This window comes from Pseudopipra pipra, chromosome 30 (assembly GCF_036250125.1).
Source record: "Pseudopipra pipra isolate bDixPip1 chromosome 30, bDixPip1.hap1, whole genome shotgun sequence".
Lineage (NCBI taxonomy): Eukaryota > Metazoa > Chordata > Aves > Passeriformes > Pipridae > Pseudopipra > Pseudopipra pipra.
The window spans coordinates 1,784,287-1,798,981 of NC_087578.1; the positions used below are offsets into that span (position 1 = coordinate 1,784,287).

The following is a 14,695-nucleotide window of genomic DNA, read 5'->3' on the forward strand; positions in this document are numbered from 1 at the left end:
CGCCGCAGGCGGGAGCCGCTCGTCTCCTCCAGAGCTTTATTAGAAACTCATAAATACCCGAGATAAATAGGGAGCGCGGTACATAAATAACCCCTCGAGAGGGAGGCAATAAATAGGGGGGTGGGGGGCCCTGGGGCTCAGCGGGCGCTGGCGCTGTGGGTGAAGACGCGGCTCATGACGGCGGCGAAGGAGCGGAGCCGGTTCAGGGCCAGGTGCCGGAGCAGCCCGTGGGACCAGTTGTTGCTGGGGTCCATGGGGTGCCGGGGGGGGTGGCCATGCTCCTGCTATGGGGACAGAGGTGTCAGGGGGTCCAGGGCCACAGCTGATGGCTCCTGTGTCCCCCAACGGGCTCCCTCGGGGCTCCCACCCTCCCCCTCACCTGGACGAGGCCCAGCAGCTGGTCCATCGTGGTCTCCAGCTGGGGCTGGGGCTGCTCCCTGAAGATGTCGGAGCCCAGCAGGTCCCGGTAGTGCTGGAGCGCCTGGAGGATCCGGTGCAGGCAGCGCTGCGGGGGCCAGGGGGGGTGAGATGGGGGTCTGGGACCCTCCCACACCCCTGGGCACTCTTGGGAAGCCCAGGTGCATCCCTCAGTATCCCTGGGATCCTCAAACATCCCTGGGACCTCCAGGTGCATCTCTCAGCATCCCTGGCACTCCCAGACATCCCCAGGACCCTTAGACACATCCCTCAGCATGCCTGAGATCCCCAGACATCCCTGGGAGCCCCAGACAGCTTCAGAATCCCTGGGACTCCCAGGCATATCCCTCAGCTTCCCTGGGACCCCTAGTCACCCCTGGGACCCCAAGGTGCATCTCTGAGAGCCCCAGAGCCCTCCCCGGGCCCCCCAGCCCCCCTCAGCGTCCCTGCAGCCCCGCAGCCCCCGCAGCCCCCGTACCGTGTTGTTGGTGTCCAGTGTGGGGGGGTCACAGGCGTCGCTGCAGAGGATCCGGGGGGGCCAGTTCTGGGGGTCCTCCTCGCTCAGCTGCATCTCCTCCTGGAGCAGGGGGTCAGTGGGCTCTCCACGTCCCCCGGGCCCCCCAGCCCCCCGCACCCTCGGGCCCCCCCTCCCACCTGGATGCTCCGCACTCCCCGGTGCCCGCCGTCCCCCGTAACCCCCCGGGCCCCGTGGCCGAGCCCCTCGCGCTCACCAGCACCGGGTGCGGTTCTTTGACGGTCGCCAGCAGCCGCGACAGGTCCCGGGAGAGGATCTTACAGGCGGCCCAGTCGGTGCCGGACGCCGGGGCCGGGGTCGGGGCCGGAGCCGCGGGCGGCAGCAGCAGCGGGAGGCAGAGACAGAGGCAGAGGCGGCGGAGCGAAGCCATTCCCGGTCGTTCCCGGTCGATGCCGCCACCGGCGCTGCCACCGGGTACTTATGGGGCGGCGGCAGGTGGGGAATCCCCGGGGCAGGTGGCTCCCGCCCCCCGTTACTGCGAAATCGCCTCCCTCGAAAGCAGAACCGATACCGGGCCGGGGTCCCCTGGCCGCGCCCGGCCCCGCTCCCCACCGGGACAGGACGGGATGGGACGGGACGGGCAGGAAAACCCGGGGCAGTTCCTGGCGGCTCCGCGCCCAGCGGGATGGGAGGGACCTGCACCGGCACCGGGACCTCCCCTGGGTGCACCTGGGCTGCCCCCGACGAGCGCACCGGGGAGCCCGCGGCGGTGTCACCTCGGTGGATCCCCCGTTGTGTCCCCCCGTGTCCCCTCCGGTGTTCCTCGCGTGTCCCCGTGCTTTCCTCGGTGTCCCTCCCGGTGTCCCCCGTGTCCCTCGGCCTCCCCGGGACATCAGCCGGCGGCTCCCCGCGGCCTCGGGGGTCCCAGCGGGGCTCGCCGCGCCCTCGCGCCCCCGGGGTCCCGCAGCCCCGGTCCCCTCCGGGCCGGGCCGAGACGTGCTGCCCGCAGCGCCGCAATCCCGGCGGCCCCGACGGGGCGGCTCCGGCGCTTCCCGCTCCCGCCCGGCGGGGCTGCCCCCGGCCTTCCCCGGGCACGGACACCGGCGGCGGGGCTGCCGTGGGTCTGGGAGGGGGGACACGGGGGAGGCCGGCGCCGGTGGGGCTCAGCACCGCGGTGCGCTGTCCCGGGGACTCCCTGGGACCCTGCGGGACTCCGTGGGACACCAGTGGACGCTGTGGGATGCCAAGAGACTGCGTGGCAGTCTGTGGGGCGTTTAGGGACGCTTTGGGATCCTGTGAGGTGCCACGGGACGCGGTGGGACCCCTGGGATATTGTAGAACCCCGTGGGACACTGTGGGACTCCGTGGAACAGTGGGACGCGGTGGGATGCTGGGGACAGCGTGGGACACTCTGGGGATTTTAGGGACACTTTTGGGATCCCGTGGGGTGCTGAGGGGCAGCGTGGGACCCCGTGGGATACTGTGGGATGCCACGGGCTGCTCCATGACACCAGTGGACACGGTGGGGTGCCAGGGGCGTGCGAGGGACACTGTGGGGTACTTGGGGACACTTTGGGATCCCGCGGGGTGCCAGGGCACGCGGTGGGACCCCGTGGGGCACTATGGGGCACCGTGGGGTGTCCGGGGAGTCAGAGAACAAGGTGGGACCCCGTGGGGTACAGTGGGGTGTCCGGGGACGCTGCGTGACATCCATGGGAGCCCACGGCCCGCCGCAGGTGCCGCACCGACCGGCAGCGCCCGGGGGTCAGCGAAGCATCCGGGAGGTGGGGGGTCCCCCCGGGGCTCCCCCGCCCCGCCCCGGCCGCGTCCAGCCTTTCTGGCCCCTCCGCCGCCCCGTCCCGCCGCGCCGCTTAGTCCCGCCCTGAACGGGCGCTGATTGGCCCGTGCGAGGCGCCCCGCGCTGCCATTGGCCGGCTGGCGGGCGGGGGGCGCGGTTGCCGTAGCGACGCGGGAGCGGCCCCGGCCCGGCCCGGCCCCGGCGGGACGAGCCCGGTATCGCGGCCCCGGCCCCGGCGGCGGCTCGGTAACGGTGGGCGCGGGGGGGAGGAGGGTGGCGGCCGCCCCGAGCTCGGAGAGAGCGGCCGCTAGGGCCGGGTCCGGTGGGGCCGGGACCCCAGTGCCCCGCCCAGGGCTGCTGCCGCCGATACCGCCGGCGCGCTCGGTGTCGGCTCGCGGAGATAAGGGCGGAGGGTGCGGAGCTTAGCCCGGAGTCGCCGGGGGTGGGGCGGGGCGGGACCTCGAGCTCCGGGAGCTGCCGGTACCGGGCGGGGCTCGGCTTCCCGGGCAGGCTGGGACTATTACCCCGTGCCCGGGGAGGCTGCCCGGTACCCCAGGGCTGCTTCCCGACTGCCCAGGCACTTCCCTGTGCTCTGGGGCCGCTGTCCGGTACCCCGGGGAGACTCCCCGGTGTCTTGGGACCACTTCCCGGTTCCTCAGGCAGCTGCCCGGTGTCCTGGGACCACTGCCTGGTTCCCCCTGGCGCGGGGGCCACCACAGGCTCCTCATGGCCATGACGGGGCTCTGAGCGTGTCCTGGGGAGGGACTTTACAGCCCCGGTGTCCTCGGTGTCCTGGCAGAGCCCTGCACCCCACACTCACTGGACATTCCGGTTGCCATTCCCATCCCCGGAGTCACCGATTCCAAGAACCGGTGGCTCTGGGTGTTCCTGACCAACCACCTCCGGTTCCTTTTCTGTCCCAGAGGCCACCGGGATTCACCATGAATTTCGAAGGGCTCAACCCCTCCCTGGCCGAGTATGCGCCGCCCCTGCACCCGGCGCTGGACCCCGTCCTGGACCCCCACCTCAACCCCAGCCTGGTGGAGCTGGACCCCGAGGGGGTGTCCCTGGAGGGCATCCCGGTGCCAGAGTCGGTGCACCTGATGGAGGGCATGTACAGCGAGCTCCACACGGCCGTGTCCGAGGTCGGGGTGCCCGTCTCCGTGTCCCACTTCGACCTGCACGAGGAGATGCTGTGGATTGGGAACCACGGGGTAGGTGGGGAGGTCACTGCGGGGAAACCTGGGGGGCAGGGAATTTGAGGGAATCATGGAATGGTTTGGGTTGGGAGGGAGCATAAAGATCACCCAGTTCCATCCCCCTGCCATGGGCAGGGACACCTCATACTAGCCCAGGCTGCTTCAACCTGGCCTTGGACACCTCCAGGGATGGGGCAGCCACAGCTTCTCTGGGAAATCCATTCCAGCCCCTCCCCACCCTCACAGGGAGGAATTTCATCCCAAAATCCCACCTAAATCTCCTTCTTTAGTTTAAAACCTTTCCCCCTTTATCTGCCCATGTCAGTTCTCGGAGCACCGGCCTCCTGCTGCTTCCCAAGTCACAGCTGTGGGACTGATGGATCTTTTGATTCCTTACTGGTGTTTGCATCCAGGGAAAAGTCTGACCAGCCTCCCACAGTCTGGAGCACCCAGGGGGGGCCAGGACATCCCCCCGTAGTCCGGCCGAGCTGTGAGGCCGCCGGTCGCTGCCTCCTCCTGGGAGCTGGCGCAGGACAAAGCGACCTTCACCTGTGTCACATCCCTGGGACGTGGGGTGGGTTGTGATGTCCCTGCCCCTCTGTGTTTAGGGCCATGCCACCTCCTTCTTCGGCCCCACGCTGGAGCGATACTCTTCCTTCCAAGTGAACAGCAGCGACGACATCCGCCAGATCCAGAGCCTGGAGAACGGCGTCCTCTTCCTCACCAAAACCAACCTGAAGTACATGTCGCGGGGCGGCCTCATCATTTTTGACTACCTGTGAGTCCTGCCCCTGTGCTGTGGGGTGGTCCTGGCCCCTCTGCCTCCCTGCCACCCCTTCCCTGCTGCCTCCTGGAGCCAGGCAGGAGCGTGAGGGTGTCCCGTCCTCTCCCCCAGCATGGATGAGTCCGAGGACATGCACAGCCTCCTGCTGACGGACAGCAGCACCCTGCTCGTGGCCGGGCTGCAGAACCACGTCCTCGAGATCGACCTCAACACCGTCCAGGAGACGCAGAAGGTACGGCTGGGCCGGGGCTGCTCCCTGGAGCTTTGCTCCACGTTCATCCCCGCTCATCCCGCTTCCCTCCCAGTACACCGTGGAGGTCCCGGGCATCACCATCATGAGGCAATCGAACCGTTTCTTCTTCTGCGGGCACACCTCGGGGAAGGTAATGCCAGCCCTGCCGGGGTGCCCTGGAGCTGGGATCCATCTCCTCCCAGAGCTCCGGGGGCTCCGGAGCGGGCGCCTGGCACCCAGCCCCGTCCCCCGCAGGTGTCCCTGCGCGACCTGCGCACGTTCGTGGTGGAGCACGAGTTCGACGCCTACTCCGGGAGCTTGTCCGACTTCGACGTGCACGGGAACCTCCTGGTGACCTGCGGCTTCTCCAGCCGGATGAACGGGCTGGCCTGCGACCGCTTCCTCAAGGTCTACGACCTGCGCATGATGCGGGCGACCACCCCCCTGCAGGTCCACATCGACCCCTTCTTCCTGCGCTTCATCCCCACCTACACCTCCCGCCTGGCCATCATCTCCCAGACAGGTGGGTGAAGCTGTGGCCCTGGGGGGACTGGGGTGGTGGTCCCGGCATCCCCAAGCTCAGGGTCCAATCCCAGGGGATTCAGCCTGGAGCAGAGGAGACTGAGGGGAGACCTCGTTGCTGTGTACAACTTCCTCAGGAGGGGCAGCTCTGATCTCTGCTCTCTGTGACCAGCCATGGGAGCTGAGGGAACTGCTGGAGCTGTGCCAGGGGAGGGTCAGGCTGGATCTCAGGCAAAGGTTCTTCCCCCAGAGGGTGGCTGGGCACTGAACAGGCTCCTCAGGGCAGTGGTCATGGCCCCAAGGCTGCCAGAGCTCCAGGAGCATTTGGACAATGCTCTCAGCACATGGTGGGCTGTCCTGTGCAGGGCCAGGAGTTGGGCTGGAGGATCCTTGTGGGTCCCTTCCAACTCAGGATATTCCATAATTTTAGAGATCAGGGAGTGTTTGGACACGCTCCCAGGTGTTTGGATTTGGGGACTGGGAGGACTTTTGGGGTTTTCCTGTGCAGGGCCAGGAGCTGAACTTTGATCTTTGTGGGTCCCTTCCGTGGATGTCTCATGGATGTTCCATGATCTAAGGATGGCTGGCCGAGCGCTGCTGACCCGTGTCCAGTGGCGAGGGACATGTGGGTCACCGTGTCCTGGGTCACCGTGTCCCGGTGCCACGTTGTCCTTACACTTGCTCTCCCACAGGCCAGTGCCAGTTCTGCGAGCCCACCGGGCTGGCCAACCCCGCCGACATCTTCCACGTGAACACGGTGGGGCCCCTCATCATGACCTTCGACGTGTCCGCCAGCAAACAGGCGCTGGCCTTCGGCGACTCCGAGGGCTGCGTCCACCTCTGGGCCGACTCCCCGGAGGTCACCTTCAACGCCTACTCCCGGGAGACCGACTTCGCCCTGCCCTGCATGGTGGACACGCTGCCACACCTGGACTGGAACCAGGACCTGGTGCCGCTCTCGCTCATCCCGGTGCCGCTGACCAGCGACACGCTGCTCTCCGACTGGCCCGCCGCCAACTCCGCCCCGGCACCGCGGTGATTCCCAGCCCCTCCCGGGAAAAACAACCTCTCCTTCCTCCTCACCTGCCCTGGGAAGTGCCAATGAGTTCCTGGCAGTGGACAGGAATGGCCGAGGGGCAGTGCCTGTCCCTGACCCACCTGTGCTCAGCGCTGCTGCCCTGCCCTGGCATAACCCAGGGGCTTTGTTGGGTTGGAAAATGAACCTGGGGAAGGACTGAGGAGGGGGAGCACTCGGGACCACCCTTAGGGTGGGTCCCTGAGCACACCCAGGAGGCCTCTGGGTGGGTGAGAGATGCTGCTCTGACTCAGGGGGTACTGTTTGCAGGCGAGCCCCCCCAGTAGATCCTGAGATTCTGCGAACCATGAAGAAGGTGGGATTCATTGGCTACGCCCCAAACCCCAGGACCAAGCTCCGCAACCAGGTACCCGCTCTCAGCAGGGGGCTTTGAGGGGGTGGGGTGGTGTTTCCAGCGCTGGAGCAGAGCTTGCTGCGTGCTGAGCCATCTCCGAGGTTTCAGGGACAGGGATGAGGGGCGGAATTCCCGTGGGATGTGGCAGGTGTATAGTTTGGAGGTGTCAGCTTCTCTTGAGCAGAGCCAGCCTGGCAGTTTTCCCAGTTCCATCCCTCCCTGGTTCTGTGGCAGGGAAGGCTTGAGCTGTCCAGTTGGGAGGTTCATGGCATGTCCCTCACCCTTGGGAAAACACTGCCCACGGTGCCTCTGTAGTTTCCCACAGTGACAAATCCCTGTGAGAAGGAAGGTGTGGAGGCCTCGTGCAGGTCCAGGGAGGGCCCCACTCCGTTCTGGTGTATCCCTTTGCTCATTCAGGGAGGCAGGAAAGCCCAGGAGTTGCTTGTGTCAGTATGTGGGGCTTCTCTCCACCTCAGGGTTCATCTGCTCATCCCTTCTCTCCCCTCCTCAGATTCCTTATCGGTTAAAGGAGACGGACAACGAGTTTGACAACTTCAGCCAAGTCCCCGAGTCCCCGATCGGGCGGGAGGAGGAGCCACATCTCTACAGGGTGGCCAAGAAGTACAGGAAGGTGGTGGCCTCGGGGGGCTGCTCTGGGGCTGGCTGGGGGTCCCAAGGCTGGGCTGGCCATGGCCAAGGACACCCCTGGGTGCACCAGCTGTCCCATGGGGGTCCCACGGCGTGGGAAGGTGCTTGTTTAACACGTCACATCTCCGCTCAGGTCACCATCAAATACTCCAAGCTGGGGCTGGAGGACTTTGACTTCAAGCATTACAACAAGACGCTGTTTGCGGGGCTGGAGCCCCACATTCCCAATGCCTACTGCAACTGTATGATCCAGGTGGGAGCCGCCCCAGCCCTGCCCGGACCACCACGGCCCCGGGACCCCCCTGACTGCTCGGTCTCTGCCAGGTGCTGTATTTCCTGGAGCCCGTCCGCTGCCTGGTCCAGAACCACCTGTGCCAGAAGGAATTCTGCCTGGGCTGTGAGCTGGGCTTGCTCTTCCATATGCTGGACCTGTCCCGAGGAGATCCCTGCCAGGTCTGTCGTGGGCTGGGCTGCCTGGGAGGGTCACAGGGATTGCAGGGGAACAGGAGCCGGGTGGTGCCGGTGTCAGGCACTGTGGAAACTCCTGTCACTTGACACTCTTGCCCCATCCCCAGGGAAGCAACTTCCTGCGGGCTTTCCGCACGATCCCGGAGGCTTCGGCGCTGGGGCTCATCCTGGCTGACTCGGATGAAGCCACGGGGAAGGTGAACCTGGGGCGGCTGATTCAGAGCTGGAACCGTTTCATCCTCACTCAGCTGCACCAGGAAACCCAGGAGCAGGAGGGGCCGCAGGCGTACCGGGGGGCTGGCACCAGGTGAGGCCCTGGCACGGGGACAGGACAGGGAGTGACAGAGCCAGGAGCAGGGCTGGCTCCCAGAGACCACACCCATCCCTTGGGAAGGTTTCTTGCCACTCGTGCCTGCCCTGAGGGGTCCATGGGAATGCCCCAGGTGGTCCATGGGAAAACACAAAGCTGCAGGCTGTGCTATGGCAGCGTGTGAATCCCATGCTGAGCCTTTGTCCTAAGCCAAACCTGGTTGGAGGGTTGAGGCTTCACAGAGGACACCAGCTTGAGCTTCCAGAGGGGCTTGGAGGGGCTGGGGCTGCTCAGAGGACACCAGCTCTGGAAACCAAATGGCCAGTTCCCCAAGAGCTGCTGGAATCTGGGAGCTGGCCCTGTACAGCCTGAGACGTGGGCCCCCATAGGGATCTCTGGGATCCTGCTGACCCCAGTGCTCTGTTTTTCCAGCAGCTTTGGGTCCTCAGGGGACTCTGTCATCGGGCAGCTCTTCAGCTGTGAGATGGAGAACTGCAGCATGTGCCGCTGTGGGAAGGAGACGGTCCGAGTGTCCTCCACGCTGCTCTTCACCCTCTCCTACCCCGAGAGCACCGGTAACAGCAGGGCCAGGCCCTGGGGACAGGGGGGGCTTTGTTATCCCTGACTTTTCCAGGTGAAACACACCTGCAGTGAGGAGCTGCCAGGCTGTGGCAGCCCCAGGTCTAGGGTTGGGTTTCCAACGAGCCGAGCTTTTGGCTACAGAAAGACAGATTTGGGGGTTGACCTTCTGGCTGGTGGTTGTGAGGAAAACCCCAGAGGTTTGGCTGAGCTAAGTCGGTGAAGGTTCTGTGTGTTGGAAGGTGACGTTATTATCCTTTCTCCCTTCAGAAAAACCAGCCAAGGATTATGAGTTTGCCCAAATTTTAAAGCGAAGCATCTGCTTGGAGCAGAACACACAGGCCTGGTGTGAGAACTGCGAGAAGTACCAGCCCACGGTGAGCCCAGGAGGGGGCATGGGCATGAGGGGCTGCAGGAGATGGGCATGAGGGGGGCAGTTTCTCCGTTAGTCACTGGGGAACCTCCTGAGTGGATGCCAGAGATTCGGTTCCTGGCCCGGCCGGCAGCCGATGTGCCGTGGGGTATTTCCTGGGCTGTGTGAATTCATCTCACAGGACTGAATCCTCCCAGGGTAGGGGGCAGAGAGAAACCCCCTGGGAGCTGATGGAGCAGGCTGCTCCCTGCCTCAGTTGTCCTGGGAGTACCCCCAGCTACCAGGAATGCAGCCAGGGAGGGGAGGCAGCGCTGCGGGGAAAGGCACCGGTGGAGGGCTGAGCATTCCAAACCCAACCTGAGCCTCTCCAGGCTCCCGGTGCTGCCCCACTTCCATCTCCTGCTCCCTCCACAGGTGCAGACCCGGAACATCCGCTGCCTGCCGGACGTCCTGGTCATTAACTGTGAGGTGAACAGCTCCAAGGAGGCAGATTTCTGGAAGACACAGGCTGAGGTGGGGGAGACACTTGGGGCCTTGTTCTCCCGGCTCAGGGGGTTGCGGTGCCCGGCCCTGCGGAGCTTTTCACTCTGGTCTCGCTGTCTCTGGCCTCTCTCCCTCCACCTGAGCTGTGTTCCCAGAGGATGTGGCGGTGTTTGGTCATGCCTGTAGCATGATCCGTGCGTTTGGAGTCGGAAAAGACGAGACCTCCTGTCGTGACAGAGCTGGTGTGACTGCAGGAGTCACTGCCATTCCCCCAGTCCCCCGGGACCTGCCAGCTCCCTGGAGCACGTGGGACGTTGGGTTCCCCTCACTGCCACTTTCCCTGTCACCAACTTTAACATCCCTGTCTTTTCCCTGCTCCTGGCCTGGCTGTCACCCACGTGTCCCCAGGGCTGGCCTGTCACCACCTGCTGACACTTGCCTGTGTTTCGTTGCCAGTACTCCTTTCAGAAAGCCATGATGAAGAGGGGAGGCTTTGACATCACCAAGGGAAAGGAGATCTCTCTTGGAGAGTGGTAGGTGACCGTTCAGGAGGAATTTCTGCATGGAAAGGGTCATCAGGCACTGAAAGGGGCTGCCCAGGGAGGTGGTGGAGTCCTCATCCCTGGAGGTGTCCAAGGGAGGACTGGACGTGGCACTCAGTGCTCTGGGCTGGGTCACGAGGTGGGGATGGGGCACAGGTTGGACTCAATGGTCTTGGAGGTCTTTTCCAACCCCAGAGATTCTGTGATTCTGTTCCTGGGGTGGTGGCTCTGAGCAGTGACACCTCCTGGGTGGTTCTCTGGGCCATTTCTCATTTAATAATGATAATTTGATAACCTGCCTGTCTGTAGCTCCTTGGGGGCTCTGAACTGGAACAGTCTCTGTTCTGCTCTGAGGCTGCACCACATCCCCTTCAGACACCTTTGTGACCCACCTGGTGATCCCTTTTTGAGCCCCCCGTCCTCGTTCCCCTTTTCTAAATGACAAAAGCCCCAAACCCACGTTGGCCTTTGGTGGCTGACACTGGCTGAGCACCTCTGCCACGGTCCTGCTCCAGGCAGCTCCCCCAGGAGGTTTAGGAATAAGCTGGGGAGTGGGTGGGTGGGGATCCTGCCCTGAAGAAGTTGGCCAGGATGACATCTTATGTTTCCCTCTGCCTCAGCTTTCCATGATTCTCTGTGCAGGAAGGATCTGGGGAACCCCGACACGGGGCACTCGTATGCTTCTGTGGAGGAACTGAAGAACATTTGGATCCCTCACGCCATCAAGATGAGGCTGACCAAGAGCAAAGAGCTTGACGTGAGCAACTGGAGCGAGACTGATGAGGTAAAAGCTGACAGGCTCCTTGTGGGGCTCCGTGGTCGTGTTCTCACGGGGCTGTGGCAGCAGAGCTGCCTCAGAACCGCTTTCTGCCGAGCCCGTGTGGCCGAGAGGTGACGAGGATCTCTGAGACACCTCGGGGGAGCAAGAAAACCTCGGGGCTGGTGGTGACAGCGCATCCAAGTGCCGGGGTTTGGGCTGGAGGGGACTCAGTCACTTCCCCGGGTTCCTCCCGCAGCTGAGCCCGACAGATGACCCCGAGTCCGTGTACATCTACGACCTCATGGCCACCGTCGTCCACATCCTGGATTCCCGCACGGGGGGCAGCCTGGTGGGGCACATCAAAGTGGGAGAGACCTACCACCAGCGGAAGGAGGTGAGACCCTGCGGGACCCCCACGACTGTGTCCCCTGCCGGCTCCCCAGAGCCATCCCGAGGGGTCCTGCTGCCAAGGGCATCGGGCCCGTTCTGGGGTCTCTTAGTCAAGTGTTGAGTGTTTGGCTGAATGTGCCAGGCAGCCCTGAACAGCAAAGAGCTGCTTGGGCCCCTCACGGGGAGGGAAGGGCTGAAGAAACCCTCTTCCCACACACACTCAGGCTGGTTCCTCCTGGCCACGGGCACGGTGCCAGCTTTCCTTGTACTTCCAGGTAAGGGCAGGGACGTCATCTCCCCTCCCAAGGACAGGGCTGGTCTGGGCAGTCCTGTTGTCTGGTGGAGATGCCCAAGCCAGGAGTTCCCAGAGTGTGTCAAGGCTCCATCCCTGTCTCTTATCTCTTGCATCTGCCTGGAGTTTTGGTCAGGAGCTGGGCAGAGCCCAGAGCCTGTCCAGCCCGAACACTTCATGTACACTGTCACCACCCAGGGCAGCAGGGATTTCCCCACGGTGTCCCAGGAAGGGCGGGGGTTCCCACATGGCATTGTCACACCCCTCTTTCCCTGGTAACTGGGCAGAGGAGTCACTGCACTTGGCTGGGGGGGCCCTCACGGCCGTGCCTGTGCCTCTCCCCACAGGGAGTCACACACCAGCAGTGGTACCTCTTCAACGACTTCCTCATCGAGCCCGTGGACAAGGTGAGTTCTGAGGTGACACCGCATCTCTGGGGCCCCCGTGGAGGCCCCGGGGCTGCCCCGCACTGTCCCCTCCCCTGCAGTGCGAGGCCGTGCAGTTCGACATGAGCTGGAAGGTGCCGGCCATCCTCTACTACGCCCGCAGGAACCTCAACGCCAAGTACAACCTCGTCAGTGAGTGGCTGCGGTGGGGGCGGCTGCGGGGCCGGCGCCGCCGGCTCCCCACTGAGCTCCTTCCCCTTTCCCTGCAGTCAAGAACCCCATCGAGGCCAGCGTGCTGCTGGCAGAGGCCTCGCTGGCTCGCAAGCAGCGCAAGTGCCACGCCACCTTCATCCCCCTCATGCTGAGCGAGATGCCCCAGGCGGGAGACCTGGTGGGGCTGGACGCGGAGTTCGTCACGCTGAACGAGGTCGGGGGTCCCTGGGGCGGGGGCTGGGGGGGCTGGGGCACAAGGGCAGCCCCTCAGGGGCTGTAGGAGGAGCGGCTGAGGGGGTGCTTGGTCTGTTCAGCGAGGGGAGGCTCATCAGGGTCTGCAGCTTCCCTGTGAGGGGCTGCGGAAGGGCAGGCACTGATCTCTTCTCTGTGGTCACCAGTGACAGGACCTGTGGGAACGGCCTGAAGTTGTGTCAGGGGAGGTTTAGGTTGGATCTCAGGAAAAGGTTCTTCTGTGGTTCTGGGGCTGGGGACGGTGGGTCACCACCTCCCCTGTCCCCTGTCTCAGGAGGAGGCCGAGCTGCGCAGCGATGGCACCAAATCCACCATCAAGCCCAGCCAGATGTCGGTGGCCCGGATCACCTGCGTGCGTGGGCAGGGCCCCAACGAGGGGGTCCCCTTCATTGATGACTACATCTCCACCCAGGAGCAGGTATGGGGCACCCACCTGGCCTCACGCAGCTCCCCAGACCCCCAGGGAGGACAGGCACCCACTGTACTGGTGACAGGTCACCTCAGCTGGACACCTGTGCTCTCCATGGTGACAGACACCTGGGTGCTCTCCATGGACACCTGGGTGCTCTGTTGTCCCTCTCCATGGAGGGGCACCTGCAGTGATAGCCCCCTGCCCAGGCTGCTGGCAGGCAAATTGGGGAGGGGGTTGAGCCCCTCAGCCCTCCCAGCCCACCTCCACAGGCCCTGGTCTCTGCAGGTGGTGGATTACCTGACCCAGTACTCCGGGATCAAGCCGGGAGACCTGGATGCCAAGATCTCCTCCAAGCACTTGACCACCCTCAAATCCACTTACCTGAAGCTGCGTTTCCTCATCGACGTGGGCGTCAAGTTTGTGGGCCACGGGCTGCAGAAGGACTTCCGTGTCATCAACCTGATGGTGACAGCACTGAGCCCCCTCCCTCCCCTGGCTGTGGGCAGGAGCTGTGCAAACCCTCCCCTCCGCGGCAGCCCCCCTGCCCTGGCAGCAGGACCCTCTCTGCTCTCCAGGTGCCCAAGGACCAGGTGATCGACACCGTGTACCTGTTCCACATCCCGAGGAAGAGGATGATCTCCCTGCGCTTCCTCGCCTGGTACTTCCTGGGTCAGTGGCCAAACTCCTGGATCCGGGAGGGGCGGGAGCAGGGGCATAAACCCCCCCGGGGGTCCCCACCCCTCCCTGACTTAGGGATCTCCCCCCAGACCTGAAGATCCAGGGAGAAACCCACGACAGCATCGAGGACGCACAGACGGCGCTGCGGCTCTACCGCAAGTACCTGGAGCTGAGCCCGCAGGGCTCGGAGCCCGAGGAGTTCCGCAAGGTGCTCAAGGGGCTCTACGAGAAGGGCCGAAAGCTGGACTGGAAGGTGCCCGAGCCCGACAGCCAGAGCAGCCCCAAGCGTAAGGCCCCCCCATTCCCCCTCCCCGCACCCCCTCCCCGCGCCCCCTGACCCCCTCTGTCCCCGCAGATGGGGCCGTGTTCCCCTCCGTGCTCGCCCTGTGACCGGAGCCCCTGCGAGGAGCAGCCTCGGGGCAGGTGGATAAATACGTGTGGAACTGGAACCAGCAGCGGGGTCGGGGCTGACCCCGACCCTGCCCGACTCCCCCGGGCCTCCCCCGGGGCCCGGAGCCCCGGGACTCCCTTTCCCTGCCGGTACTGGGAATCCCTGCCCGCCCCCCCATCCCTCGCCCGCCGGCCCGGGCGCCCTCATAAAGCACCTCGGACACCCGCGCCGTGAGTCCTCCTTGGCTCCGGGGATCGGCACCGGCCACACGGGGCGGGGGAGCCGGGGTGGCACCGGGGCACAGCAGGAAGGACTCGGGCTCAGACCAGGACCGAGGACACGGTGGTGCCGGGGCTGGGGCTGGGACAGGGCACAGGGGAACCGGACCGGGACCGCGGCAGGGCAGGAACGACCGGGACCGGGGCAGGGACCAGGGACAGGACGCAGAGGAGCCCGGGCTGGCACCGGGGACACGGCAGGACACACCGGGACCGGGGCTCAGACTGGGGTCACGGCGGGACTGACGGGGCTCGCCCCGGCCCCGGGGTCACGGCGGGACGGGGGGGCTCCGCCGGCATCGCCGGTACGGGGGCTGGGGGCGTGACCGGGGCGGTCCCATGGGCGGAGTCAGCGCGAGCCCCGCCCCCTCGGGGCCGAGCGC

At 65.1% G+C, this 14,695-nt stretch overlaps 2 protein-coding genes across 3 annotated transcripts; one reads left to right on the forward strand and one right to left on the reverse strand.

The window, feature by feature from the left end:
• Positions 1-22: 22 nt before the first annotated feature.
• On the reverse strand, positions 23-3,619 carry IL23A (interleukin 23 subunit alpha). The gene is made up of 4 exons (XM_064638886.1): positions 1,149-3,619; positions 896-994; positions 380-505; positions 23-284 (listed from the first exon to the last, which is right to left on the reverse strand). Exons 1-4 carry the CDS (start codon positions 1,320-1,322, stop codon positions 138-140), a joined length of 546 nt encoding a protein of 181 aa, XP_064494956.1. The 5' UTR covers positions 1,323-3,619; the 3' UTR covers positions 23-137.
• On the forward strand, positions 2,833-14,261 carry PAN2 (poly(A) specific ribonuclease subunit PAN2). Of its 2 annotated transcripts, none has more exons than XM_064638862.1 (26): positions 2,833-2,936; positions 3,614-3,904; positions 4,498-4,667; positions 4,785-4,905; positions 4,979-5,056; positions 5,161-5,428; positions 6,120-6,462; positions 6,773-6,869; positions 7,369-7,488; positions 7,639-7,758; positions 7,830-7,958; positions 8,081-8,280; positions 8,716-8,858; positions 9,133-9,239; positions 9,650-9,748; positions 10,175-10,251; positions 10,903-11,044; positions 11,277-11,414; positions 12,050-12,109; positions 12,190-12,280; positions 12,358-12,515; positions 12,828-12,971; positions 13,251-13,430; positions 13,541-13,634; positions 13,733-13,930; positions 13,999-14,261. In XM_064638862.1, the coding sequence occupies exons 2-26, from the start codon at positions 3,632-3,634 to the stop codon at positions 14,031-14,033; spliced, it is 3,585 nt and encodes a 1,194-aa protein (XP_064494932.1). In that variant the 5' UTR covers positions 2,833-2,936; positions 3,614-3,631; the 3' UTR covers positions 14,034-14,261. The 2 variants fall into 2 exon arrangements, with proteins under 2 accessions (XP_064494932.1, XP_064494933.1); XM_064638863.1 differs by having other exon boundaries at positions 8,719-8,858.
• Positions 14,262-14,695: the final 434 nt, after the last annotated feature.